Source organism: Aotus nancymaae, unplaced genomic scaffold, assembly GCF_030222135.1.
Source record: "Aotus nancymaae isolate 86718 unplaced genomic scaffold, 86718_ANA_hifiasm-v0.15.2.pri h1tg000059l, whole genome shotgun sequence".
Taxonomy (NCBI): Eukaryota; Metazoa; Chordata; class Mammalia; order Primates; family Aotidae; genus Aotus; species Aotus nancymaae.
In genome coordinates, this window is record NW_026988473.1 from 66941398 (window position 1) to 66968862 (window position 27465).

The 27465-nt window shown below is 37.4% G+C and overlaps 1 protein-coding gene across 2 annotated transcripts; it reads left to right on the top strand.

Moving 5' to 3' along the window:
• Positions 1–246: 246 nt before the first annotated feature.
• On the top strand, positions 247–26766 carry PCF11 (PCF11 cleavage and polyadenylation factor subunit). Of its 2 annotated transcripts, none has more exons than XM_012469564.2 (16): positions 247–715; positions 4372–4497; positions 6749–6937; positions 7278–7472; positions 8670–9781; positions 10196–10379; positions 10490–10973; positions 11508–13075; positions 15144–15240; positions 19441–19560; positions 20077–20182; positions 22712–22895; positions 23396–23551; positions 23945–24037; positions 24579–24614; positions 26240–26766. In XM_012469564.2, the coding sequence occupies exons 1-16, from the start codon at positions 524–526 to the stop codon at positions 26453–26455; spliced, it is 5058 nt and encodes a 1685-aa protein (XP_012324987.2). In that variant the 5' UTR covers positions 247–523; the 3' UTR covers positions 26456–26766. The 2 variants fall into 2 exon arrangements, with proteins under 2 accessions (XP_012324987.2, XP_012324988.2); XM_012469565.2 differs by having other exon boundaries at positions 443–715; positions 10490–10580.
• The last annotated feature ends 699 nt before the right edge of the window (positions 26767–27465 follow it).

Genomic DNA, 27465 nt, shown 5'->3' on the forward strand with positions numbered 1-27465 from the left:
ATTGGCCAATGAGCAGGGCCGTCTTTTCCTGCGCACCTCTGAACAGTAGACGTTGCGAAAGTCCGGATAGAGGCTGGAGAAGAAGGCGGTGCCAGAACGTCCTGCGGAAGGGCCGGGGGCGGGGCTCGTGACGTTGCCGGGTCAGCCAATCACGCCTTGTTTTATCAACGGCCCCGCCCTTTTACCGCACATTTCCCCTCCCCTAACTCATTTCGCACGACGCAGCGGTTGAGAACACAGACATTTTCGGAGCTGGAGCTGCCACTGCCTCCGCCATTTTGTGTCTGTGGAGAAAGAAGCTTCTGTGGCGGCTGGAAGTGGACGGAGATCACCCGCAAGACGGCGGCGTTTCATACCCGAGGTTCCCCCTGTGTCGTCCCCCTTCCCCCCTCCGCGGTCAGCATGTGGTGAAGCCGGAGCCGCGAGAGAACCGGGGAGAGGAAGAGGAGTCGGAAGGGAGGCGGGGTATCCAGAGCGGCTTCAGCTTCAGCTGCAGCGGATCTCGGAGGGGGGCCGCGGCGCAATGTCAGAGCAGACGCCGGCCGAGGCCGGTGCTGCGGGGGCCCGGGAGGACGCCTGTCGGGATTATCAGTCATCGCTCGAAGACCTGACCTTCAATAGCAAGCCGCACATCAATATGCTGACCATTCTAGCCGAGGAGAACCTGCCCTTCGCCAAGGAGATCGTCTCTCTCATCGAGGCCCAAACCGCCAAGGTTTTTATACACCCCGCAGCCTCCTATTCTTCTAATACTCCCTGATTTTAGTGTCAGCCTCATCCCAGGTCTCGCTTCCATCCAAAGGGGGACAGTGTTCCTTCTCTCCAACCCCCCACCCCACACCCCCCCTCCAACTCTGGCTCGGTCTTTGGCCCAGGCTTCGAGCTTGGGCCTCTCGGGGGGAGGGAGTGGGGAGGATAAAGGGTGGAGTCCTACTTCCGCTTACCAACTCCCTTTTTAGGTCACCGCATTGTATATCCCGACACGCACACGCTTTGAATAGAGCCCTTTGGGGTGGGGGAGACTTAAAGGCAGTTTGTGGTTTGGGGAAGTAAGAGTTAACATAAGCCATTTTAACCCTCTGGGAAGTGGGGGAGTGGGTCTCCCGTTTTCCCCTAGCACCCTCTTTGGTAATTGTGCTCTGTGGGTTGGAAGGAGGTGAAGGGGGACCTGGGAGCGAGCTGTTGGTGGGTGGGAATAGGGAATTGGCCCCGAGTGGAGCAGCCGCCTGTTAGGAGCCCAACATGGCGCCTGAAAAGCACATGATGCGAAAAGGGAAGAGAGGAGAATCCATTCCTTGCCAGCCAGGCAGCTGCTCACACCCGTCAGCCCCATTTTGGGGTGGGGGCGGCTAGATAGAACTTTTATTTTCCTATCGGAGGGTCTGATTTGTCCCCAAATAAGGGGGCAAGTGGGGTTGAGGGTGGGGTTTGGGTGGGAGGGAGGAGATCTTATCCAACCTGTAGGTGGAGAGCTGGCCCAGCGGGTAACAAGTACTTGCAGTTTCTCTGAAAAGTTCAGTCCCTCCTCCTCTTCCTTTTCTCTTTTTTTCTCCCTTCCCTGATAGTGAAGGAGTGTTTTCTTTACCCCTTGACAGAAGTGGTCCTCTGCCACCTTATATTTCCCTGTAGTCCTCCTCTTCTGTGGATTCATATGGGAGCGATATGTCATTTAAGTAAAGTTACTGTTAAACTTAGTTAAATGAGTTTTAATAGCGTCCCAGTGCTACATTTTATTTTTCAAGCTTGTACTTACGGTTTAGTTTTTTCTAGTTGTTAGTGATTGCAATTATCAGGATGAGCCTCCTTTTAGCAGAGTGAACCCCTTTTTAAAGGCCACTTTAACAACAACCACCAATATATTGTTTAGAGACGGTTTCTGTCTAGTGTAAAACTGAGTGGTCTGACTCTAATAAATGGTTTTGAAATGTGTGACTGGTATTATAAAATTTGTGAATAAAACATATAAAATATGTATTTGTCTTTTTTATTTACCTTTGTAAGGTGTAGAATCTGTTTCCAAGACTTATTTTTATCTACGTGGTTGTGTGTTTTAAACAAAAGTCTTTAAGTGACTTGGGTTCATTCTTCTTTAGGTTCCATCCACTCTTTTGGGTAAATCTCTTCACAAGATACACGGTTTCAGGTGGTCCTTTCATACTTTAAAGAGGACGAAAAGGAAGGGTTTTTTTTCCCCCTCTTTTTGTAAGGGCTTCAACAAATTTATCATGCTCAGTCTGACAGCTAAAATACAAGTTTTCGTTCATTTTCCTGTGAATGTGTATGTAAAACAGCTCTTCTTTTTTTAAGTATGAGATTTAAAAAGGAAGCATTCCTCATACTCAACATGCTTTTTATTGATACCACAAACATCTTGGACATGAAAACTTAAGTTTTTGCCTTGATGAAGGCTTAACTTGACATTAAATGCCTTAAAGCACTTGTGTTTTTAAGAGAAAAACACTGATTTTTAAACTCTTAATTACCTCGTGACTTGGGATTTAATATTCCACAGCGTCTAATATTTAGCAGCTCAGGTTGTCACTCAAAGAACAGTTTCCTTGCTGGTTTTTAATGGATCCAGAAGACCTTCAAAAACCGAAAACTAAATGCTGAATATAGTGACCACATAAAACTTGTGGTTTGTATATCGCTACACAGTGGTGGAAATAGATGGGCTATTTGCTCGTAAAAGCTGAAATTTTGGGGGCACACGTTTCCTGGTTATTTTTGTATAGCCGGATTGAGGAAAAGATGTAAAAGTCACTTTGGGGGAACTAAATCCGGGTTGGGATGGAGGGTGAGGGGAGGGATTTTCTGTTACTTGATAGCAAACTGGCCTGGTTTTGTGTTTTGGAGGTGAATGTTTGTGTCCTTATTCTTTAGCTTCTCTGCGTTTCTAAACTTAAGGATTCACACTTAATTTGACTCCTCCCGAGAGAGCAGTAGCGAAAAATATTACATATAAGGACTTCATTTGTATAATAAAAAATTAGCCTACTTAACAGACTGGTGTTAAAGAGAGCCTGTTTATCTTCATAAGTACAATAATGACTAAAATGGTGTAAAACAACATGGTAAAGACACAGCAGTAAACCATTTGACATATTCGTATTTACTATAGTTGACCCACATGCAGTGGGTGAACCCTTTTATTAGATAGTACCTTAAAAAATTTTCATACAAAATTATTCAAAGGTTTCCTTAGCCAACTTTTGGTTGTAAAGGTGTTATCAGAAGCAAGAGCATTTCCACACACTTGTATGGGCAGTTGGTTTTATTAAATATGATGGCACTGTGTACTCTAGAACTGTGAGCCTACCCTAGCTTCAGGCAGCTATGGGTTAAGTGTTACTCAGGGTTAAGATTCCTATACACATGGGGTGGGTAAATGGGGATAACCTAAGTTTTTTGTTTTGTTTTTTAAAAATTATGGGTGCTCCTTTGGAGTCAGTTAAAACTTTATTATGGTGTGTCTTAATGCTCCTCAACAAGTCTGTGAACCTGCTGATGCTTTCTGGAAGCTTGCTGTGCCTTCTAAAAGCCAGTGATGGGTAGGCATTGCATTTGAACTGGGGCAACATTTCTTTACTTTGGAAAGGGCCACCTGTATCAGCATCACCACACTGGCTTTGCACAAATTTATAACCCCTGGTTTGTGCATGTCAGAGGAAAATATCTCGGCGGAGAGTCCAGGCTGTGAAGAAAATCTTCAGGACAAATCCTGGCTTCCAGAGTCAAGTTCAACCTGATTTACATGATTCAGCGGCTGCTCCATCCAGTTTTTCTTGTCTGAGTAACAAACTTGCAACTTCCTGCATGTTCATGTGCAAGTTTCAGTGTTGCCATTGACTTCCCATGTGAAGTGTTTTTTAATTTTTGTTCGTTTGGATTATAGAGAAGTAATCCTAGTGATTTTACAGGTAACAAAAGCTTCATAGACTTGAACATATAAATATGCCTGTGGAAATTAGAGGTTCTACAAGAGGTTTAAAAACTGCTTTGAGTGTAGGCACACCATTGTAAGTTAATATGGGTCCCCAAACTGACACTGGGATTACAGAAAGTAATTTTCCTTGGCCTCCTCGTTTTTGTCACTTAAAACACAGGTCTTTTTACCACATGAACCTGGTATTTCATTGAGTGTTAAATGGGTAGCTGTTCATCCTGGTAATTCTGAGCCTTTGTGTGCTCAATTAAGGATTGTAAGATGTGAGAACTTGATTGAACACTTAAGTTTCATAAAGATTAATTCAAAAGTATTTAGTATCAACAAAAATAGAGATCTCTATTGTAGGTTTAAAAATTCACTTTTAAAAGTAATTCTTTGGTGGGAATTCATTATACTAAACTTCTCAGTTTCTTTTTATTCAGGCTCCTTCCTCAGAGAAGCTTCCTGTTATGTACCTTATGGATTCTATTGTGAAAAACGTTGGAAGAGAGTATCTCACTGCCTTTACTAAAAATCTAGTTGCAACATTTATTTGTGTGTTTGAAAAGGTACATATGCATTTAGAAACTTTTTTTAAAAAATGTGTTCCTGATTAAATAAATATTTGCTTTGTGTTGGGTTTTCTTGGGTGGGGGGAAATGTTTTATTCTCTTGAATGTTTATTGTTAGTATCATTTTGAAGAAAGGGGCTGAAGTTAATGTTTTATGTTAGTTTTTTAGAACAGATTCTAGGGGTTTACATTATCCATGTAAGAATAGATGGATTTACTTTGAGAGTTGTGCTTTTTTTAAAAAAATTGAGTTTGTTCATTTGAACATCTGTTTCATCACTATAAATTAGGCAAAAAGTCTGAAGTTGTCAAGAGTAAATCAGATTTCATTGTTTAAATTTCTGGTGTTAGGATGTTGACTTATTCTCTGGGGAAAAAAGCATAATCCTTCAGTGTCTCAACCTGTGATCGGTTCCTGAAACTTGTGTGTTTTTTTGTTTTGTTTTGTTTTCTGGAAATGTTTCTTTTGTTACACTGTTCAAGTATGTTTTAGGTGAATGTTGTTGGTATGTGTGAATGGTGGGACCAGTTAATCGCTGTAGGTTATTTTGGAAATACTTTTCCCCCTACCTTAGTGTTCAGAAATTAGGCTAATATTATTAGTTTCCATATCTAGAGATTGTACATTTCTTCCATTACATTGTAACATGGTGGTTTGGTTAAAGCCCTATTATGTTGAGGAAGGCAAGGGATCTGCTGAGGTAATTCTCTGTCAGGCTGTATCTTTCACATTGGGCAGAAGGGCACTTAGGAGAGACTTAGGTTTAAAGATTGTTTCCTAATGTCAATAATTGGTGGTAGTTACTATGTTTTAGTAGATGAATACCTGTTCTGTCAGTTGTCAGATTTGTAGAATTGGAATTTTTTTGGAAGAACTATTCAGTATTAGATTTTACATGTTTATAAGAAAATATGTAGTTGCTATTCGAGAAATGTTAAGTTCTTAGAGAAAAGAAATAGTATATACCGAAGAAATCTGGAACGCTCTATATCAGATAGCATTAAAATGCTTATTAATAGAGTATTGTACACATTTGTTGAATACTGCTAACCTGAGGCTGTAGTCTAAGGAGAAGCTTAACCAACCTCTTGGTTTCAGTTTCAGTGTCTTCAGATTCACTTGGGTGTTTGGTAGCATACCTATACTGAATCTAACTGGACATTAATCTGACAGTTGATTAAAATGACCTTGTAATAAATATATTATTGTCTAAAGACTTAGGAATATAGTTAAGGCTTTACTGTTTATCCTAATGTTAAAAATCTAACTCCGTTTTCCAAAGTCCTAGGTTTCTTGATGGTGAATTTTCTTCCTTTGCTTTCCTTTCCTGTTTTCCTTTCCTCTTTGCTTTCCTTTCTTCTTTCCTCCTTCTTTCCTTCTCCTTTCTTTCTCCTTTCTTCTTGTTTGAGACGGAGTTTCGCTCTTACTTCCCAAACTGGAGTGCAATGGCGCGATCTTGGCTCACTGCAACCTCCGCCTCTGGGGTTCAAGCGATTCTCCTGCCTCAGCCTACCCAGTAACTGGAATTAAGGCATGAACCACCATACCTGGCTAATTTTGTATTTTTAGTAGAGACAGGGTTTCACCATGTTGGTCGGGCCAGGCTGGTCTTGCACTCCTGACCTCGGGTGATCCATCTGCCTAGGCCTCTCAAAGTGCTGGAATTACAAGACATGAGTTACCATGGCCAGCAATGGCAAATTTTCTAAAAATTGTTATGGCATCACAAACGTGAGCAGATAAGTTATTTAAAACTAAGGCTTGTCAGTGGTTAAGATTTTGTGAATTTCAGTTATTAAAGTGCTTTCCACATCACAATACTTGTTCATAGGTACTCAACCATATAGTATTACTGAGCATTGGTTAGTGAGGTAGTTTTGCCTTAATTTTAACTTTGTACTACTATGTAAATAATTTAAAACATTGAAGCCATTAGGTAGTCCATTTTTCTAGTTGTTTTATATTTTCCAGAGTAAGAGTAACATTAGGAATATTATACTAAGCTCTAAGATGTGGAAATGTTTTGTACAAAGGCTCGCCTAGTTGGTTGCTTGCATGAAGGCTAGGGTGAAAATGGCTTTAATTCTGTTTTTGAAGGAGAAATGCACTTTTAATAAATTATTACTGTTGTATATACTTGCCAATTGGTAGTAACTATATGTGAAGTAGAGCAGATTTATGTAACATTTAATATATAAAATATTCTATAGTAACTTAACAAGCCATAGAATTGTTCTGTTGTTCTAGGTGGATGAAAATACTAGGAAAAGTTTATTTAAGTTACGTTCCACATGGGATGAAATATTCCCATTGAAGAAACTTTATGCCCTGGATGTCAGAGTCAATTCATTAGATCCTGCTTGGCCTATTAAACCTCTACCCCCCAATGTGAATACGTCTAGCATCCATGTGAATCCTAAATTTTTAAATAAATCGGTAAGTTTTAATATGAATAGTATGTAACATACTTTTAACTATCACATTTTGAATTCTTCTAGAGAACTTACTTCCAGAAAGCCAAAATAGAATACCCTGTAGTGAACTGATTGAATTTGAAAAGAAAGAGTATGTATATATTTGAAATTTTTACTTAGAAATACATTCACACTGTTCAGGTATTATGTAACATTTATTTTGGGCTTTAAATTCCTGATCAGTTTTCTGTGTGATATTTAGGAATTTGGATAATAATAAGAGTGAAGCTGATAATTTTCATTTACTCCCTCGCTTCCTTTAGCTGATAAATTTTTCTTAAACAAATTATTTTTTCTTATAGCCTGAGGAGCCTTCAACACCTGGTACCGTGGTCAGTTCCCCTAGCATCTCCACTCCTCCAATTGTTCCTGATATACAAAAGAATCTTACACAAGAACAACTGATAAGGCAGCAGTTGCTGGCAAAACAAAAACAGTTGTTAGAACTTCAGCAGAAAAAGCTGGAGCTTGAGCTAGAGCAAGCTAAGGCACAACTGGTAAGTAAGGGAGATTGATGTTTTAAATATTTTAAACCTGTCTTACAATAGGGAAGTAATGTTTATTTTTGAATTTTATTGACGTTACTTTTTTAAATAGTATACTCTTTTCTACTTTTACAAATTACAGTATATGTATTAGACTATATTTTTATATCCTTATTGTAAAATTCACTTGATTAAAAACTGCATAGGCCAGGTGTGGTGGATAATGCCTGTAATTTCAGCACTTTGGAAGTCTGAGATGGGAAGATTGCTTGAGTTCAGGAGTTTGAGGCCAACCTGGTCAACATAGTCAGGCCCTACAAAAAAAAAAAAAATTAGCCAGGCGTGGTAGTGCATGCTTGTAGTCCCAGCTACTTGAGAGGCTGAGTTGGGAGGATCACTTGAACCCGAGAGATTGAGGCAGAAGTGAACTATGATTGTTTCACTGCACTCTAGCATGAGTGACAGAGCAAGACCTTGTCTCAAGAAAACCCCCAGTAAACCAAAAAACTACACTATTTCATCCAAATAGTTTTCTGTTAGATTGCTATCTTACAAAGTAGCATCTTAGTTTTGTTTAATCATTACCTTATAGGGACTTAATATTTGTTGTGGCAAATATTTTTGCATAGTCTTTAATGTTTTATGAGCTTATGCTTCATGAGCAGCAGTGACAAAATTAAGGAGTCCAGGAAGATTATAGATTTCTATGAATGAATGACTTTATACTAAGTTATTTTACTTAGCATCTGAGCTTATTCGACAGTGAGTTATAGTTAAGGCAGAATTTTATAAGTTCATTAACAGTACCACTTTGGGAGAAACTAAATTTTAGGACTTAGAATGTAGCTGAAACAACTGATTCTTGTGCAGCTGGAGTGTAGTGATTTAACAATTTCTTAGGAGCAGTCTGGCTCAGAATCCTGAATAATTAGGAAGAGAAACAATTTTTTAAATTCTGTTTAGAGATTATATTACAAAATCTCAAATAAAGACAAATAATGGGCCACTTAAATCATGGAGTTTTTCTTTTCTTGTAATCTCAATTTATACATTAGAAGTTTACAGTGTAAAATAAAAACAAAAACAAAAAAAGAAGAAAAAGTTTATAGTATAAATATTGAAAAAAGCATTATACAGTTATTTGCAATTTCTTGACAAATAATCTGAGTGTTTTACAGTATCGACATGAACATTTATTTTGTATTTCAGGCAGTTTCTCTTAGTGTTCAGCAAGAAACATCCAGTTTAGGTCCTGGATCTGCACCATCCAAATTACATGTTTCACAGATTCCCCCTATGGCAGTTAAAGCTCCTCATCAGGTTCCTGTGCAGTCTGAGAAAAGCCGTCCAGGACCATCCTTACAAATTCAGGATTTGAAAGGAACTAACCGGGATCCTCGTCTGAACAGGATAAGCCAACATTCTCATGGAAAAGATCAAAGTCACAGGAAAGAATTTTTAATGAACACATTAAACCAGTCTGATATTAAGACAAGTAAAACTATACCCTCTGAAAAACTAAATTCATCCAAGCAGGAAAAAAGTAAATCAAGTGAAAAAATAACCAAGAAAGAACTTGACCAATTAGATTCAAAATCAAAATCAAAATCAAAATCGCCATCACCTTTGAAAAACAAATTATCTCACACAAAAGACTTGAAAAATCAAGAATCGGAGAGTATGAGGTTGTCTGATATGAATAAGAGAGATCCAAGACTAAAAAAGCATCTTCAGGATAAGACTGATGGCAAAGATGATGATGTGAAAGAGAAGAGAAAAACTGCAGAAAAAAAGGATAAAGATGAGCACATGAAGTCATCTGAACACAGACTGCCTGGAAGTAGAAATAAAATCATAAATGGCATTGTACAAAAACAGGATACAATAACAGAAGAGTCAGAAAAACAGGGGACAAAACCAGGGAGATCAAGTACTAGAAAGCGATCAAGATCTCGATCACCCAAGTCTAGGTCACCAATTATACATTCCCCAAAGAGAAGAGATAGACGGTCACCCAAACGAAGGCAAAGGAGTATGTCTCCAACATCTGCACCTAAAGCTGGAAAGATGCGCCAATCTGGAGTTAAGCAGTCACATATGGAAGAGTTTACACCATCTTCTAGAGAAGACAGAAATGCTAAGAGAAGTACTAAGGATATTCGAGATCCAAGGCGAATGAAAAAGAGTGAAGAGGAGCGACCACAAGAAATCGCAAATCAGCATTCTACAAAGTCAGGCACTGAACCAAAGGAGAATATAGAAAACTGGCAAAGTTCCAAGTCTGCCAAAAGATGGAAATCTGGTTGGGAAGAAAATAAAAGGTATGATGTTAACATTTTCGATCAAGTGTAATAGTGTGTATGTTTCAAAAGGTAATGTTAATTTAAAAATTGGAAAATGCTTTTTTGGATGCTATTAGTTAGTACTTTTTTTTTCATCTAATTCTTACATCTCTGTGGGTTAAATACTATTACTTCTATTTTACAGATAAGGAAACTGAAGTTTAGAAAGGTTAACTAATCTTCCTAAGGCTGCATTCCAAGACATGCAAGAATCAGAATTCATGTCTGTTTTTGCTGATTTCATATTTTGTGCTCGCAATCATTTGTTTAGTTACTTTTTGTGGTTATATATATCTATTTTAACCATATCCTTTGAAAAGGATCTTTAAATATGGTCCTGAATATTTTTCAATAAAAAGATTTAAAAGTAATATATTGCTTTTATGGTTTCAGCTTACAACAGGTTGATGAACATAGTAAACCTCCTCATCTAAGGCATAGGGAGAGCTGGTCAAGCACTAAAGGAATTTTATCACCTCGAGCCCCAAAGCAGCAGCAGCATCGATTAAGTGTAGATGCCAATCTTCAGATTCCTAAAGAGTTAACTCTTGCAAGCAAAAGAGAATTACTTCAAAAGGTAGTTACTATGATTAATCCCATGTAGTCATTATTCTCTTTTTTCAAATTTTTTTGGTAAGTACTTTTTATATTTAAAATATTTTATTTCCTTTTATCACCCCTGTGCAGACGAGTGAACGTTTAGCATCTGGTGAAATTACACAGGATGACTTCCTTGTTGTTGTACATCAAATTCGACAGCTATTTCAGTATCAAGAAGGTAAACATAGATGCAATGTACGGGATAGTCCTACAGAAGAAAATAAAGGTGGATTAAAAAAGAAACCTCTCTTAACTGATGCTGAATTAACCTACTATGAACATAAAGCAAAACTGAAAAGGACACAGGTTCAGCATTCATTTCCAAGACTTGATCTCTTAGATCCTGATATTTTTGACTACCCTTTGACTGATGCCTTGTTGTCTGGAATAGAATGTGAGCCATCCAAAAGTAAACATGCAAGTAGGAATAGTGGAGCACAGTTTGACAGAAAAGAACAATTTAGTGAAAGAGCAAGACGTCTTTCTCCTATATCTGGGAGTCGTACTTATGCTGAGAATCTTTCACCCCATGAGGGCCGGAGAAGACATGACGAGCAAGTCTCTGCTAAAGGTAGAAAAAGTTAAATCAGATTATGCCTATTGAATCACACAGCAGTGAAGGGAAAATGAACAAGCTAAGTGGGGATGGATTTTTGTGACTGTTCAAAGTACTGGTTTTTTTCCCATTGATTTTGTATGTTTTTTCCCTTTAAGGAAAGGGAAGGGAAGGGAGCTAATATTTCTGAGGCCAGTTGTGTGTCAGGTACTTCATTAGGTTCTTTTTATATGTAATTTGATTTAATCCTCACAACAACACAATGAAATGTATATTCTCCCCGTTTTATAGATAGGAAATAAAACAGAGAGGTTAAATAACTTGCACTCAAAATGAAATTAGTATGTTGATAGGATGGGAATTTTTTTGTTACTCAAGTGTGTCTGACTCTAGAGGGCATCCTCTTATCTGCTGCTTGATGCTGTCTGTCTCTTCCTGCCCCTCTAATATAGTGAGATAGTTATATCTTTGGATAAACATTTATATGAAAGTAGAAGACTTTAAGATAACTTTAGATTTAATGAAAATAATTTTTTTCCTTTTTAAAAGGTGTACGAGAAGAGCAGAGATCTCCGTTCAATGATCGTTTTCCACTTAAGCGACCTCGATATGAAGATTCAGATAAACCATTTGTAGATAGCCCAGCATCAAGATTTGCCGGCCTGGATACAAATCAGCGACTTACAGCTTTGGCTGAAGACAGACCATTATTTGATGGACCTAGTAGGCCATCAGTTACAAGAGATGGCCCAACCAAGATGATTTTTGAAGGACCTAATAAATTAAGCCCTCGAATCGATGGACCTCCCACACCAGCTTCTCTTCGGTTTGATGGGTCACCAGGACAAATGGGCGGAGGAGGCCCTTTGAGATTTGAAGGGCCACAAGGTCAGCTAGGAGGTGGATGTCCTTTGAGATTTGAAGGTCCTCCAGGACCAGTGGGGACACCTCTGCGATTTGAAGGCCCAATTGGTCAAGCAGGAGGTGGTGGTTTTCGGTTTGAAGGTTCCCCTAGTCTGAGGTTTGAGGGATCTGCAGGTGGTTTGCGATTTGAGGGACCAGGGGGCCAGCCTGTGGGTGGTCTGAGGTTTGAGGGACATCGTGGTCAACCTGTGGGCGGTCTAAGATTTGAGGGACCTCATGGTCAGCCCGTGGGTGGACTTAGATTTGATAATCCCCGAGGTCAGCCTGTAGGTGGACTTAGATTTGAGGGGGGTCATGGTCCATCAGGGGCTGCGATTAGGTTTGATGGACCTCATGGTCAGCCAGGTGGTGGGATCAGATTTGAGGGCCCTTTGCTACAGCAAGGAGTTGGAATGAGGTTTGAGGGCCCCCATGGTCAGTCAGTATCTGGTCTGAGATTTGAGGGACAACATAATCAACTTGGTGGGAACCTTAGGTTTGAGGGTCCACATGGTCAGCCAGGGGTTGGGATCAGGTTTGAAGGCCCTTTAGTCCAACAAGGAGGTGGAATGAGGTTTGATGGTCCTTCTGTACCAGGAGGTGGCCTGCGAATTGAAGGGCCTCTGGGTCAAGGTGGTCCAAGATTTGAAGGTTGTCATGCTTTAAGGTTTGATGGGCAGCCAGGTCAGCCGTCACTCTTGCCAAGATTTGATGGATTGCATGGTCAGCCAGGTCCTAGATTTGAAAGGACTCCTGGTCAGCCAGGCCCTCAGAGGTTTGATGGACCACCTGGACAGCAGGTTCAACCAAGATTTGATGGTGTACCTCAAAGATTTGATGGTCCACAACATCAGCAAGCATCAAGGTTTGATATTCCTCTTGGTCTTCAAGGCACAAGATTTGACAATCATCCTTCACAAAGGCTTGAATCAGTATCTTTCAATCAGACTGGGCCATATAATGATCCACCTGGCAATGCTTTTAATGCCCCATCCCAAGGACTACCGTTCCAAAGACATGAACAAATATTTGATTCACCTCAAGGACCAAATTTTAATGGACCACATGGCCCTGGAAACCAGAGTTTCTCTAATCCACTTAACAGAGCTTCTGGACACTATTTTGATGAAAAAAATCTTCAGAGTTCTCAATTTGGAAACTTTGGCAATTTACCTGCTCCAATGACAGTAGGAAATATTCAGGCATCTCAACAGGTAAGTCTGTTATTCTAAAATTGTGTTGTATGCAGATAAGTTAACCATTTTCAATGTTTCTGGGGTTTAAGGAAGGTTTTCAGGACATAGTTTATTGTATAGATTGGAAAGAAGTTTTTAATGTACCCTAAAGCCACATACTAGGGAAGTGGAATAAGCGTCTTACGGGAATGAAATTTGCAACTTAAATCCAAAATTGATTTTGGCTCTTCTAGGATCTAGGGATATATCTCAATCAAATCCCAACCCTGCACTCTGTTTTGTTTTGTTTTGCTTTAAAGCTTTTGAAATATTAAACAATTGTATTTCATAGACCTCTACATTGTAGAGCCCTGATATGCTTTAAGTTAGCCATAGAACTGATTGCTTGGACTGTTCTTTTTTTTTTTTGAGACGGAGTTTCGCTCTTGTTACCCAGGCTGGAGTGCAATGGCGCGATCTCGGCTCACCGCAACCTCTGCCTCCTAGGTTCAAGCAATTCTCCTGCCTCAGCCTCCCGAGTAGCTGGGACTACAGGCATGCGCCACCATGCCCAGCTAATTTTTGTATTTTTAGTAGAGATGGGGTTTCACCTTGTTGACCAGGATGGTCTTGATCTCTTGATCTCGTGATCCACCCTCCTCGGCTTCCCAAAGTGCTGGGATTATAGGCGTGAACCACCGCGCCCAACTGGACTGTTCTTTGACCAAGAATTTTCCTTAGCCTTAGTTAAATAAGATCAAATTGTTCATGCTTTCACAGTCTACAATTCTTTTTTTTAACCTCTTTTCTTACTTTTTTTTTTCAACCACCTTACCCGTTAAACACAGTTGTTTGATATTAATGTCAACACAGCAAACTTAGTAGCAAACAGCCTTCCAAATACACTCTAGTTACAAAACATGCACAGCTGGTATTCTTTCACACTTGTTCTGTATACATTTTAAAATGCATACTGAAATAACTTTTAGGCACTGTGTTTACAATTTGTGATTAATTCGGTTGGTTATTAATGACTTCTTTTGCTTGCATGCTGAAATTCTCCTGCGCTGAACTTATTTCCAGGTGCTGACATTTTCTTACTAGGACAGATTTATGGAAAACACAAAATAAGAAAGATTTTAAAAGCACATTAGTAACATTATTGATAGAAAGTAGTCCTTCTGTTCGTCTCTAATGGTGTGAAAAAACAGTTGGCCTGCCTAGATTTACTCTACTGTATGTCCTTGAAAGAAATGTTACTGTTATTGACAGATACTCTAGAATGGTACTATTTAGTCTTATTTCTACATTATACAGAATGGGTGGGGTTTTTATTATGTGTACTCACCATCAAAAGTCCACATGTATACTGAACAAGGATTATAAATGGATATTTATTTACGTACTAGCAACATGTAGAAGTCTTGCCTTCCTCTGGACTACAGATAACTATATTTATATGAGAGTACAGTTCTTGCTTCATGACTGTTCTATTTTTTAACATTCCCTTTGACATCTTTTACAAGAGGTCATCTTTTACAAGATTACTTTGTAATGTAGCTGTAACCATATGCAAAGATGATGGCTAAGCAGGATGCTTACCTGCTTGATAATTCAGATTGCTAATTAAAACAGATTATCTGGAAAAGGGGCAAAGGTTAGGAGTTCTGGCCTCAGTTTTGCTGCTAACTAGCCCTTGTGATTGTATATAGGTCATATTGTTTTGTGAGTTCTTTTGTTTGTAAAATAAGGGAAAGCACCAGCAAGGTAAAGTGACTTGTGTAAAGTAACACAGCTAGTTACCTTATGTTTGCATGGTATCTTACATTTCCTTCTTTGTGGGGGCTACTTTGCTTCTTTAGTAGGTATCTCAAACTTTTTAAAGAAGTTTTAACCCATTCTTGGTAACTTATACCTCTGTGAAACAGATAAGGGAACGTTTTACTGTTGCTGTTTATAGAAAAACTAGAAGTGAAGTGACCCAGCCAGGTTACCTTTCTCAATCCTTATTTATAAGCCAGGCCTTGTGACATCTGTGAATATTTTTATGTAATTAGGATGTTAAAAGTTTGAAAGTATGTTCTTAAAATTAAGGTTTATCTTAAAGGTTCTAAGTGGTGTTGCTCAGCCAGTAGCTTTTGGTCAAGGACAACAGTTTTTACCAGTTCATCCACAAAATCCTGGATTTGTTCAGAATCCTTCAGGTATGTACTTTCTGAACTTTGTTTTTCAAAAGACAAATGATTATTGTTTTGTTAAATTGCTAACTTTGACAATTTTAGGAAATGACAGCTTTGTAAAGGTTAATTTAGAGAAATTTAATCTGGCTGACATAATTTTGTTTCTTTTCTAAGTTTATTTACATTGTAGATGTATATTCACATTGACCTTATTTACAGCTAGAGATGGTTAGCCTGAACGTAGTGTGCAAAACAAACGGAAGGAAACCTACTGGGTGGAAACTGGAAGGTGGGAGGGCAGGTATGACATCTGTGTTGAGATAGAATGAAATAAATGACAAACCTCAGAAATCTCAATTATTTGATGTTTTGAGTAGTGTGTGTTATGATCCAGTAAACATTTATTAAGTGAATACTGAGGATACTGCATTAATAAAGTGATTAATTTTTATGCTTTTATGGGCACTCGAATAGCAAAAAGTGGCTTTCTTAGCCAGATTCACTGATAAACATCTTTGTTGCTATGGGGTGAGGCTTAATTAATAGTAGATAAAAGGACTTTTAAAATGAATTTTAGTTTTATTTATTTATTTATGAGACAGAGTCTTGCTCTTTTGCCCAGGCTGGAGTGCAGTGGCGCAATCTTGGCTCACTGCAACCTCTGCCACCAGGGTTCAAGCGATTCTCTTGTCTCAGCCCCTTGAGTAGCTGTTACTACAGGCATGCGCCACCAGACCCGGCTAACTTCTGTATTTTTAGTAGAGCTGGGGTTTTACCATGGCCAGGCTGGTCTTGGACTTCTGACCTCAAGTGATCTGCCTGCCTCAGCCTCCCAAAGTGCTGAGAATTCAGGTGTGAGCCACTGTGCCCGCAAAATGAATTTCAGTTTTAATATGTGGTAAGTGGAATTATATACATTAGTGATACTTGCTTTCATTTCTGAATCATCGAAACAGCTCTTTCAGAAACATGCTTTACTGTAGCATTGTTTACATCAAAAAATCAGTTTACAACAAAATCAGTTTACAATAAATTTAGAGTTTTCCAAAACTTCTGAAATAATTAGGAAGTCCTAGCCAAGATCTTTTTTTATATATTAGTCCTTAAATTGTGTCAAGAAATTCAATTAATTTGGAAGCTTTCAACTTTTAATTTCTAGATGGACAATTAGGATTAATTTATATTTGTTATTATTATTTTGTTACTATAATGAAAAGAGAAGGAAATTAAGATCTAAAGCCCAGAAGACCAGGGTTGGAATCTACACTTTGTTACTTTGTAAATGGGCAGGCTTTAAGCAGGTATCCTTCCTGAGGTTCAGTTTTCCCTCTATAAATAGCATATGGTAGTATTAGTATTTGCCTGGGTTTTTTTTTTTTTTTTAAGAGAATCAAATGATAGAGTATATGCAAAAGTACTTTATAACTACTTGTCAAGTGCTGTATTAATGTATTTTCCTTTAGAACTCTTTTTTTTTTGGTTTTGTTTCTTTTTTAGAACTCGGTTTATATTGTTGGGTAGAGGATTTGTTATATTGGGGTTAGTGGCATGAGATGCTATCAGAAACTACAAATTTTCTTTTTGCTTTTTTTTTTTTTGAGATAGAGTCTCGCTCTGTTGCACAGAATGGAGTGCAGTGGCGCGATCTCAGCTCACTGTAACCTCCGCCTCCCAGGTTCAAGCAAGTCTCCTGTCTCAGCTTCCTGAGTAGCTGAGACTACAGGTGCATGCCACCACACGCAGCTAATTTTTGTGTTTTTGGTGGAAACAGAGTTTCACCATATTGATCAGGCTGGTCTTGAATCTTGACCTTAGGTGATCCATCCACCTTGGCTTCCCAAAGTGCTGGGATTACAGCTGTGAGCCACTATGTCCAGCCTCTTTGTGCTTTTACAACCTTGGGTTATATGTATATGTTTACAAGGCATAGCAGTGTCACAGAGGAAGTCACAAGTTTTCTCCGGGTTTGGGGATATTGAATGGGACATTAATTATGTCTTTGTTCTTTAAGTTCTTCTTATTTACAAGAGGTGTCAACAGTTTTCAGTGTGCTATACTTAGCTTCTCTCAGGGTTCCTTCTCTAATTTGAAAGTACAAACATCCCTTTTCTAGTAGGAAATATACCCATGTTCATTTATTCATTCAAACATATATTAGTCATTTGCTGTATGCTGGGCATTATGCTAGGATGAATTTAATAAGGTTTATCTTTCAAAGAGCTCTATTTTTATTTTTAAAGAGATAAGGTGCTCACTATGTAGCTCAGGCTGATCTCAAAGTCCTGAGCTCAAGCAGTCCTCCCACCTCAGCCTTCCAAAGTGTTGGGTTTATAGGCATGAGCCACCGCACCTGGCCTCAAAGAGCTTTATAATATAGAAAGGCTATTGTTTTTTTTTTTTTTTTGTGGTTTAACAAAAACTACATAATAATGCCAAGCACTTCAGTTCCTTAGAAATATTAATTCATTTAACCTCATAACAATCTTAGGTAGGAAATATTATTACCCTTTGTACAGGCACAGGAAACTGAGGCAGGTAAGGAACTCAATTATGTTATACAACTAGAAAGTGGAATTTCTGGCTAAAAATCCCAGGAGTCTGGTCCCACAGTTTATGTTCTTTGTTATTAAACTTGGCTACCCTCAGACATGAGAATAGCTAATTATGCATCTTAGACATATAAATAGCTAATTTAATGGAAAGTAAAGGTTAAAACTAGTGAGTTAAATGTTATTGTAATTGATTAACTGTTGAAGTTGATTTATTCATTCATGTATTCAGACATTTAGTTTGAACAGACATTAATTAGCCTACTCTATATAAGGCAGTATGATAAAATTAGAATATACAGTGGTAAAGAGTAGGGATTATGTATACTGTGGATGCAAATTGAATTTCTGCCATTAAGAGGAATTTTTAGTGGTTCCGAACTTTTCTGTGTAGGTGTAGTGAGTGAGATGTATCATAATGACATACAAATACATTAAAATACTGTTTTCTTTTTTTTTGAGACAGGGTCTTGCTCTGTCGTTCAGGCTGGAGTGCAGTGGGGTGGTGATCTTGGCTCACTGCAATCTTTGCCTCCTGGTTTCAAACAATTCTCGTGCTTCAGCCTCCTGAGTGGCTGGGATTACAGACATGGGCCACTACACTCGGCTAGTTTTTGTAATTTTATTAGAGACAGAGTTTCACCATGTTGGCCAGGCTGGTCAAACTCCTGACCTCAGGTGATTCATCTGTTTTGGCCTCCCAAAGTGCTAGGATTACAGGCATGAGCCACTGCACCTGGTGTAAAATATTGTGTTCATAGTTGGGGCGGATCATGAGGTCAAGAGATTGAGACCATCCTCGCCAATATGGTAAAACCCCGTCTCTACTAAAAAAATACAAAAATTAGCTGGGCATGGTAGCGCGCACCTGTAGTCCCAGATACTTGGCAGGCTGAGGCGGAGGTTGCAGTGAGCCAAGATCGCGCCACTGCACTTCAGCCTGGCACCTGGTGACAGAGCAAGACTCTGTCTCCAAAAAAAAAAAGAATCACAGTGTTTAGAATAGTGCTTGGAAAAATAGGGGACTGGAATGATTCCTTACCAATGAGGATTCCTCATCAAGCAAAACAAAATTGTTAGGCTTATTTCATTTGTTCAGGTTATTGAAGTGTTGGTAACTGTGACACCTTTTCAGCAATAGACTGAGCTGCTTTGCAAGGACAATATACTATATAGCAAAGGTCATGGGAACAGGTATACTCTGAGCCATCTGATTCATCTCCCTGTTTCAGTTCTTCTGTTACGTCAGGGAGCTTTGAGGTCAGGAGTACTTCCACTTAGGCTTAGTGCTAAGAGGTGATACACTTATTTCATCTACATAAAACTACCTTTTCCAGTGTACTTAGAAGATGGAGAGAAGGATTAGAATTAGAAAGGTGGAAAGTTGGAGATAGGGGTGGTGCTGCATTGCATGGGAGGAGGGAGCATAAAGGGTCATTGTTTTTAGTGTTCTCATTGTTTGTTTTAGAATATATTCTCAAGTCTGTTGACCTAAATGAAAAGGTAATCTTAGGGGCTTTTGAAATAATTAAACCCATCATTAATAAGACTTTGTCAGATTTACTGTTGACAGGACATCTTGAAGAAAACTTTGAAAAATCCTTAGTATAATTTGCATCTTTAAGTTCTACATTCACTTTAAGAGAAGTTCCTTCTTTTTTTTTTTTTTTTTTAGGAGCCCTCCCTAAGGCATATCCTGATAATCATCTCAGTCAGGTGGATGTAAATGAATTGTTTTCAAAATTGCTAAAAACAGGAATTCTCAAATTGTCTCAACCTGATTCAGCTACAACACGTAAGTGTGATTTTATAGTTAATGTACACAAAGCTTCATTAAATTTTTGAGATGTATGATCTAATATGATATAAGTTATGATAAAGGTCCTTACAGTAATTGAATTCCTAGGTATAACTTTTATTTTCGATTTTTGAAAATCAAATACAGTTGGTTTATAATGAAATTATTCTGGATTTCCTAAGATTGAACTACCTTATAGTGGTCATGTATTTCAGTTAACATATCTAATGTGCAGGCTTTTACCAGTAATTTTATGTTAATTTAACTTTTGAAAAGAATTTGAATATTGATGAATAAATGACTTTTATTATAGATGACTTTTAAGAGATCAGGGTTAACATCACATACCAAAATAAAAAATTGTTATTAGGTTCCTTGTCCAGTAAACTTGAGATCAGAAGCACTGAATAGACTACGTGTATTTCTCTACTTATAATACTATAAATACTTATAATACTTTAAAGAATACATGGAAAATGGTATTAAGAAATTTGTGTTTCTTCTTAATTTTAGAAGTAAGTGAAGTAGCTGCTCAGCCTCCCCTTGAAGAGGAGGAAGATCAAAATGAAGATCAAGATGTTCCAGATCTTACTAATTTTACAGTTGAAGAATTGAAACAGTATGTAATCTAATTTTCTTTAAAAGAAAGAGGCTGTGACTCTAATAACAGTGGACATTGTTACTATTAGTTTCCCCTTTGCCTTTTATTTTATTCCTTTTACTGTTTTAACATTTAGGAAGCCTTTTAAAAAATTTTTTAATGTAAAATATATATAACATCGTCTTTAGGAAGCCTATTTTTAAATCTTCTTTTAAAGTATGTTTTCTGTATATATACTTAGGCCAAAGGCCACCCCTAAAAGTCTCACTCTGTCACCCAGGCTGGAGTTGAGTGGCGTGATCTTGACTCACTGCAACCTCTGCCTCCCAGGTTTAGGTGATTATCCTGGGATTACAGGCACTCTACCACCACACCTGGCTAATTTTTGTATTTTTAGTAGAGACAGCGTTTCACCTTTGCCAGGCTGGTCTTGAACTCTAAACCTCAAGTGATCCACCTGCCTTGGCCTCCCAAAGTGCTGGGATTACAGGTAGGAGCCACCATGCCCGGCCCCTCAAAATTTTCATTTTTTAATCTGTGATACAGAAAACTTAGCGAATTTAAACACTAGGTATAGATAATTCATGTATTCCTGTTTAGTTTTCATATTCTGTTTATCATCATTTTTTCTATATCGATATTCTTAGATTTTTGAGGTTCAGAAATGAGATTTTTATAGTTCAGCCTTTACAATTAAAAAATCTATTTTTCATTTTATAAGTAATGTTAATTGTGGAAACTTATACCATAAATAAAATCAAGAAAACCTACAACTCTCACTTTTTGGATAACAGCTATTAACATTTGGTGCATAGCTTTTCATGATTTTCTATTGTATTACTTAAAAACATTTAAAGCTTTTTCTAGCAAATTGATTCATTAATCCTGTGAGTACTTTATTAAAAAATAAAACAACTAATGAGTTTTACAGTCTTTTAAAATCATTTTTTAAAAATTTGAATTAGGTACTATAAAGTAAAATCATTATTTTTTTCAAAGTAATACTTTCACATAGTTAAAGGCTTGTAATAAATGATGGCATTCCTTTTTCCTTCACCCAATACTGTACCCTAGGGGCAATCTTTTTTTTTTTTTTTTTTAACTTTTCAAACTGTTTTTTTTGGCATTTACCTCTTTCTTTCTCTCTTGTTTTGAGATGGAGTCTTGTGCTGTTGCCCAGGCTGGAGTGCAGTGGCATGGTCTTGGCTCATTGCAACCTCCACTTCCCAGGTTTAAGTGATTCTCCTGAGTAGCTAAGATTATAGGCACCCATCACCACACCCAGCTAATTTTTGTGTTTTTAGTAGAGATGGGGTTTCACCATGTTGGCCAGGCTGTTCTCGAACTCCTGGGCTCAACTGATCTGCCCGCCTCAGCCTAAAGTGCTGGGATTACAGGCATGAGCCACTGTACCCGGCCTATTTCTTGTAATATACATATTTTTCTATTTCTTGATTTATCACATCTGTACATAATCTCTTTCTAAAAGTGATGTAGGCCAGGTGTGGTGGCTCACACCTGTAATCCCAGCACTTTGGAAGGCTGAGGTGGGGGGGATCACCTGAGGTCAGGAGTTCAAGACCAGTTTGGCCAACATGGTGAAACCCCATCTCTACTAAAAATACAGAAATTAGCTGGGTGTGGCAGTAGGCACCTGTAAAACTAGCTACTTGGGAGGCTGAGGCAGGGAGAATTGCTTGAACCCTGGAAGTGGAGGCTTCAGTGACTGATAAGGCCACTGCACTCCAGCCTGGGCAACAGAACAAAAAAAACGGGTTGAGGGGGTTGGATTTAGCTAGCTCTTGTACTGTCCTACCAACTTCCCTCCATGTAGTTATAGGACTATTTTTCATTATTATTAAATATTAATATTGTGATTAAATGTTTATTTTGTTTGCGGTAATAAAGTACAATGTTCTGTTCTTTGTTTTATTCTACAATTTTTTTTTCTTGGAGCTAATAACTGCTCTGTTCACTTTTTTGGTCTTCTATATATATACCTGTTTCTTCCCAAATAGAGAGTCCAGAATTTTAAGAACTATTTGCTGACCACAGCAAAACCAATTATTGTTTCCCAGTGTTCTTCTAAGTTTTCTCTTTAGTTATCCATACTATTATTATTCTGTACTTTTTTCACTGTTACACCAGAGTGGAGAAGTTGAATTATTCAGAATGCCAAAGATCTAGAGAGGTGAGATTTAACTGTTCTGCCACGTCCACGTTGACTTCGCTCCAAACTAGAATAAGCTACCTATTGCCTTGTTAGCTAGCACAGGATCATTTCATTTTTAGCTAAATGGAAATAAATAACTGGGTCAGGGCTATCCATAAGAAGACAGGCTCCATGTTCCAAAAGTCACTAAAGTTAAGGTAAAGAGGGTCAATGACTTTGTTAGCAAATAATATTGATCTTTGAGTGTTAACTGTTTCAGCCAGCCTTTGGTTTCACCATTGTTACAATATGGAAAACTGAGATACTTGTAATTGGATTTTGAAGGCCATCAAGCCATGTTATCAACACTAAAGATTATTTCTTTTTCAAAATAGACGTTATGATAGTGTTATAAATCGACTGTACACTGGTATTCAGTGTTACTCTTGTGGAATGAGGTTTACAACATCACAGACAGATGTATATGCAGATCATTTGGACTGGCATTATCGGCAAAATAGAACTGAAAAGGATGTTAGCAGAAAAGTCACTCATAGACGTTGGTACTACAGTTTAACAGTAAGTAACCCATGTGCCTCCATACTATCTTTTAGGCTTAAATAATATTCTAAAAGTATATCGATTTTAATAATTGCTGGAATCTAACATGTAAATTTACTGAATAAAATTTGACCTCTAGAATATAAACAAACTTTTAAAGAAAGGAATTTTGAAGAGTATGTACTTTTTTATTGAGATTAGAATATAGCATACAGGATTGTTCTAGCTCAAAAATTCCAAGGCTCTGTGACTGTTTTTTGTAAAAAAATTATACTTGAAGCTTATCTTTTTTGAATTAGTAGTTGTAACTGTAGAATTAATGGAAAATTAAAATCTTAATTATTAGTTGCTGTATGTTTTCTATTAGTTAAAAGTCTCAAAATACAATTTTAAATAATATTAGAGCATAATGTAGAAAAGAATATATGTACCCCTACCTTTGGATGGCATTATATTGAAGATATGCAGTAAAAATTTAGAAATAAATGGAATAACTTTTAAAATCAACTCCTTTTAAGGACTGGATAGAATTTGAGGAGATAGCTGATCTGGAAGAACGGGCAAAGAGCCAGTTTTTTGAAAAGGTTCATGAGGAAGTTGTGCTCAAAACTCAAGAGGCTGCTAAAGAAAAAGAGTTCCAAAGTGTACCTGCTGGACCAGCTGGAGCAGTTGAGGTGAGAGAAGAATGTTTAGATTTTCTCCCAATAGGAGTGTCCCTCACTTTCTTTAAGTAAATACTCATAAACATACCACTATATTTATATCCCTGATTTAACAATTTTAAGACTTCTTGGAAGCGCTACCACTCTTCAGTTTTACTCTTACAATCTAGCTTTGAGTTTCATGACTACAGTGGCCAAAAGCAGTGAAATGTTTACTCTTTTTGCTGGAAAGATTGACAGAATCCTGTAAATGTATTTTGAATCATATTATATATTGGACATTATTCAAACTTTTGAAACACTCATAAATTCCTTACTCAACTTAATAAAATGTTTGTATATTTTACTTAATAGGGTTAAATGTGTTCTATTTTGTAAATTTCATTTTATATGATTGTATTTTAGAGTTGTGAAATCTGTCAAGAACAATTTGAACAGTACTGGGATGAAGAAGAGGAGGAATGGCATTTGAAAAATGCTATTAGAGTAGATGGAAAGGTAATTTTCATTTCTTTGTAAGAAAGTGTTAAGATTAGTATTTTGTTGTTGGCTTAACTCATTACTTTGAAAGGAGGAGGTTCATAATAGGTTTTGTTTGAATTTTGGTCTTAATAAAAAAGGTATTGGACTTAGTAATAGAATGTTTGAGTTAGAAGGGATCTTAGCAGTCACCCGGTTCTGTATTCACTTTACAAAGGAGGTTGCATTATTAGTCAATGACAGAGCCAGGACTAGGTCTTCTGAATCTAGTTAGTCGTTTTTCTATTCACCCACACTATTTTGATTGTGGATTTATATTTCATCATCAAACTGTACTGTGCTGAAAACAAACCAAGTTAGGCTAGATACTTAAATGGGCCAAGAGAAGTCAGTTTTTCATACTCTTTAAGTATTGAAAATTTTGGTTTCATTCATTTTGATGACCAAAGTCATCTTTCCAAAGACTTCTTTCTGGTTTAAAGTTAAAAAGAAAAATTATATGAGAATATTCCATTAGAAACGAATATGCACATATTTACTTTTTTTCTTTTTGCTTCAGATTTATCATCCATCATGTTATGAAGATTATCAAAATGTAAGTTCTTTTTGGTTACTGTATTCTCATTTCCATGAATAAATTTAACTTTTCAGTTTTTTTTTTTTTGCTTCAAAGCAGTATTGTTATTTTAAACTTGATATATTGAACTATTTTTGTTTTTTGATACAGCATTTAGGTTGTTCAGTAAATATTGGTGCTAGATTGACAGAATTGATGTACATTAATATATCATTTTCTATGATATGCAATTAAAATTTTGAAATTTATCATTCCTTGCATTTTATTCACTTGAATCGTGTTATCTTTTACTAGGCCACGAGGCCCAGACAAATATGAGGAAAAGTGAAGATAAGGATCATAATGGAGATAGGTTTCTAGAGCTATGGGTAGCATTTACTGCTATTTTTTTTGACATTCTATTCAGCCATCTAAATATAGGTATACTTTTTTTGTTGTTTTGTTTTGAGACAGAGTTTCGCTCTTGTTGCCCAGGCTGGAGCGCAATGGCGTGTTCTCAGCTCATTGCAACTTCTTTATCCCAGAGTCAAGCAATTCTCCTGCGTCAGCCTCCCAAATAGCTGGGATTACAGTCGCACACCACCACACCCAGCTAATCTTATATTTTTAGTAGAGACAGGGTTTCATCACATTGGTCAGGCTGGTCTCAAACTCCTGACCTCAAGTGATCCACCTGCTTTGGCCTCCCAAAGTGCTGGGATTACAGGCATTAGCCACTGTGCCCGGCCAAAATAGGTATACTTTTTAATGATTACATATAGAATCCAAAAAAGATACCAGTCTGTTGGCCTTAAAAGTTCAAATGGTTGGCTGGGTGTGGTGGCTCACGCCTGTAATCACAGCATTTTGGGAGGCCACGGCGGGTGGATCACCTGAGGTGAGGAGTTCGAGACCAGCCTGGTCAACATGGTGAAACCCCTTCTCTGCTAAAAATGCAAAAATTAGCCAGGTATGGTGGTGGGTGCCTGTAGTCCCAGTTACTTGGGAGGCTGAGGCAGGAGAATCACTTGAACCTGGAAGGTGCAGGTTTCAATGAGCCAAGTTCGTGCCACTGCACTGCAGGAAGGTGGAGATTTCAGTGAGCCAAGTTTGTGCCACTGCACTGCAGCCTGGGGGAAAAGAGCAAGGCTCCGTCTCAAAAAAAAAAAGTTCAAATGGCCATATTTGCAGTCTGTTTTTAAAACCAAGTAATGGAACAAATATGTTTTTAAAGATAGTGGGTTGGAGGCAATTTGGAAGATTTATTTAGGTTATCAGAAGACTAGTGTTTAGGATGATGGTTTATGGGATTTAAAAAATCCTCAGAATATTTGAAATTAGGGTAGTAACAAGTTCCAGAATATATGTATAACATCTATGTAGAAATTAAAATGTAGAAGCATGTCTAATCAACTTTTTTTGGCGGTATAATGTCTTACAACTTAGCTGTTACTGCTTAGCTCACTGCTGAGTGCATATTGAATATGCAATATATATTTTATTTTTGTTGCCTTTATGGCACATTTTGTTGGGAGGCAGGTATTTCAGTTGCATTTGTTGTATGTGTGTTCCCTTGTCCATACAAGGGTCTTACATAAGTGAATGTCATTTAATGTGAGAGTTTTGAACTTTCATCAGTACTCATAGGGCCTCTCATTTTGTAGACATCTTCATTTGATTGTACACCATCACCCAGCAAGACACCAGTTGAAAACCCCTTGAATATTATGTTGAACATTGTGAAAAACGAATTGCAGGAACCCTGTGAAAGTCCCAAAGTTAAGGAAGAACGAATTGATACACCACCAGCTTGTACAGAGGAAAGCATAGCAACACCCTCTGAAATTAAAACAGAAAATGACACAGTCGAGTCAGTTTAAATAAAATAAGAAAGGTATGTTTTTCTTTTTTAAAAAAGCTGCTGTTGGATCTAGAAGGTGAAGAATTTTTTTATGTATATATAGACATATCTATATAAATTGTCTAGCTGAGGCAGGGCCTTCAGCTATCATTTGGTTAATAAATACATTTTAGTATTTGCATTTCCAACTGCCTGCAGAGTTTCAGGTGCTTGTTGTGTGAAAGTTCTGTAGATGTGTGCAAATTTAACAAAATGAAATTGTATGTGTAAAAATGTACGATTTTCACTGTGCAACTGTAAATTATAAATAAAAAATATTTTTGCTATTCATGGAGTGTTTTATGCACACCATCAAATAAAGTTTCTGTACTTTTTATTGGGTAAAAATAGAATTGAACAGCAACCTCAACATAAGATTTTTTTTCTAGTAGCCTCCCATTGATTAAAGAAGCAAAGTTTGAAGTTTCATCCTTCAAAAGGGGGTTGTGAGAGAGCACCATAGGGCTTTTCTCAAATAGAAAAGCCAGATTTTGAAAAAATTTTAAAGACAAAATAGGACATATTTGTGCACATATATATATATACACACACACATATATATGCATATATATATACACACACATATATATATGCATATATATATACACACACACACAAAATTCCAGCTATAGAGAACCATCCAGATGTACACTTTTGAAAATATCTAATGAAGCAACTTTTATTCTTGAACTTGGACACTGATGACATCAAACAATTAACATACATTTAAGTACTAAAGGTGTTTTTTTTTAAAGACATTTTTTCAAATTGTCAAATGATTTAATGCAGATGAACATATTTTTATTTTAAGTTACAGAGGAATCTGTAAGAATGTTCGCTTGAGATACGGTTAACTTTTTTCTTTTGTTGGTTTTGACTTAGATGGAGACCATGAGATGTTAATATTCATACATGTAATAAATAGAATTATGAAGAAACTTTGTTTGTATTTCTTTATTTCTTGAAAAGGTTTAGAATGTGACTGACTTT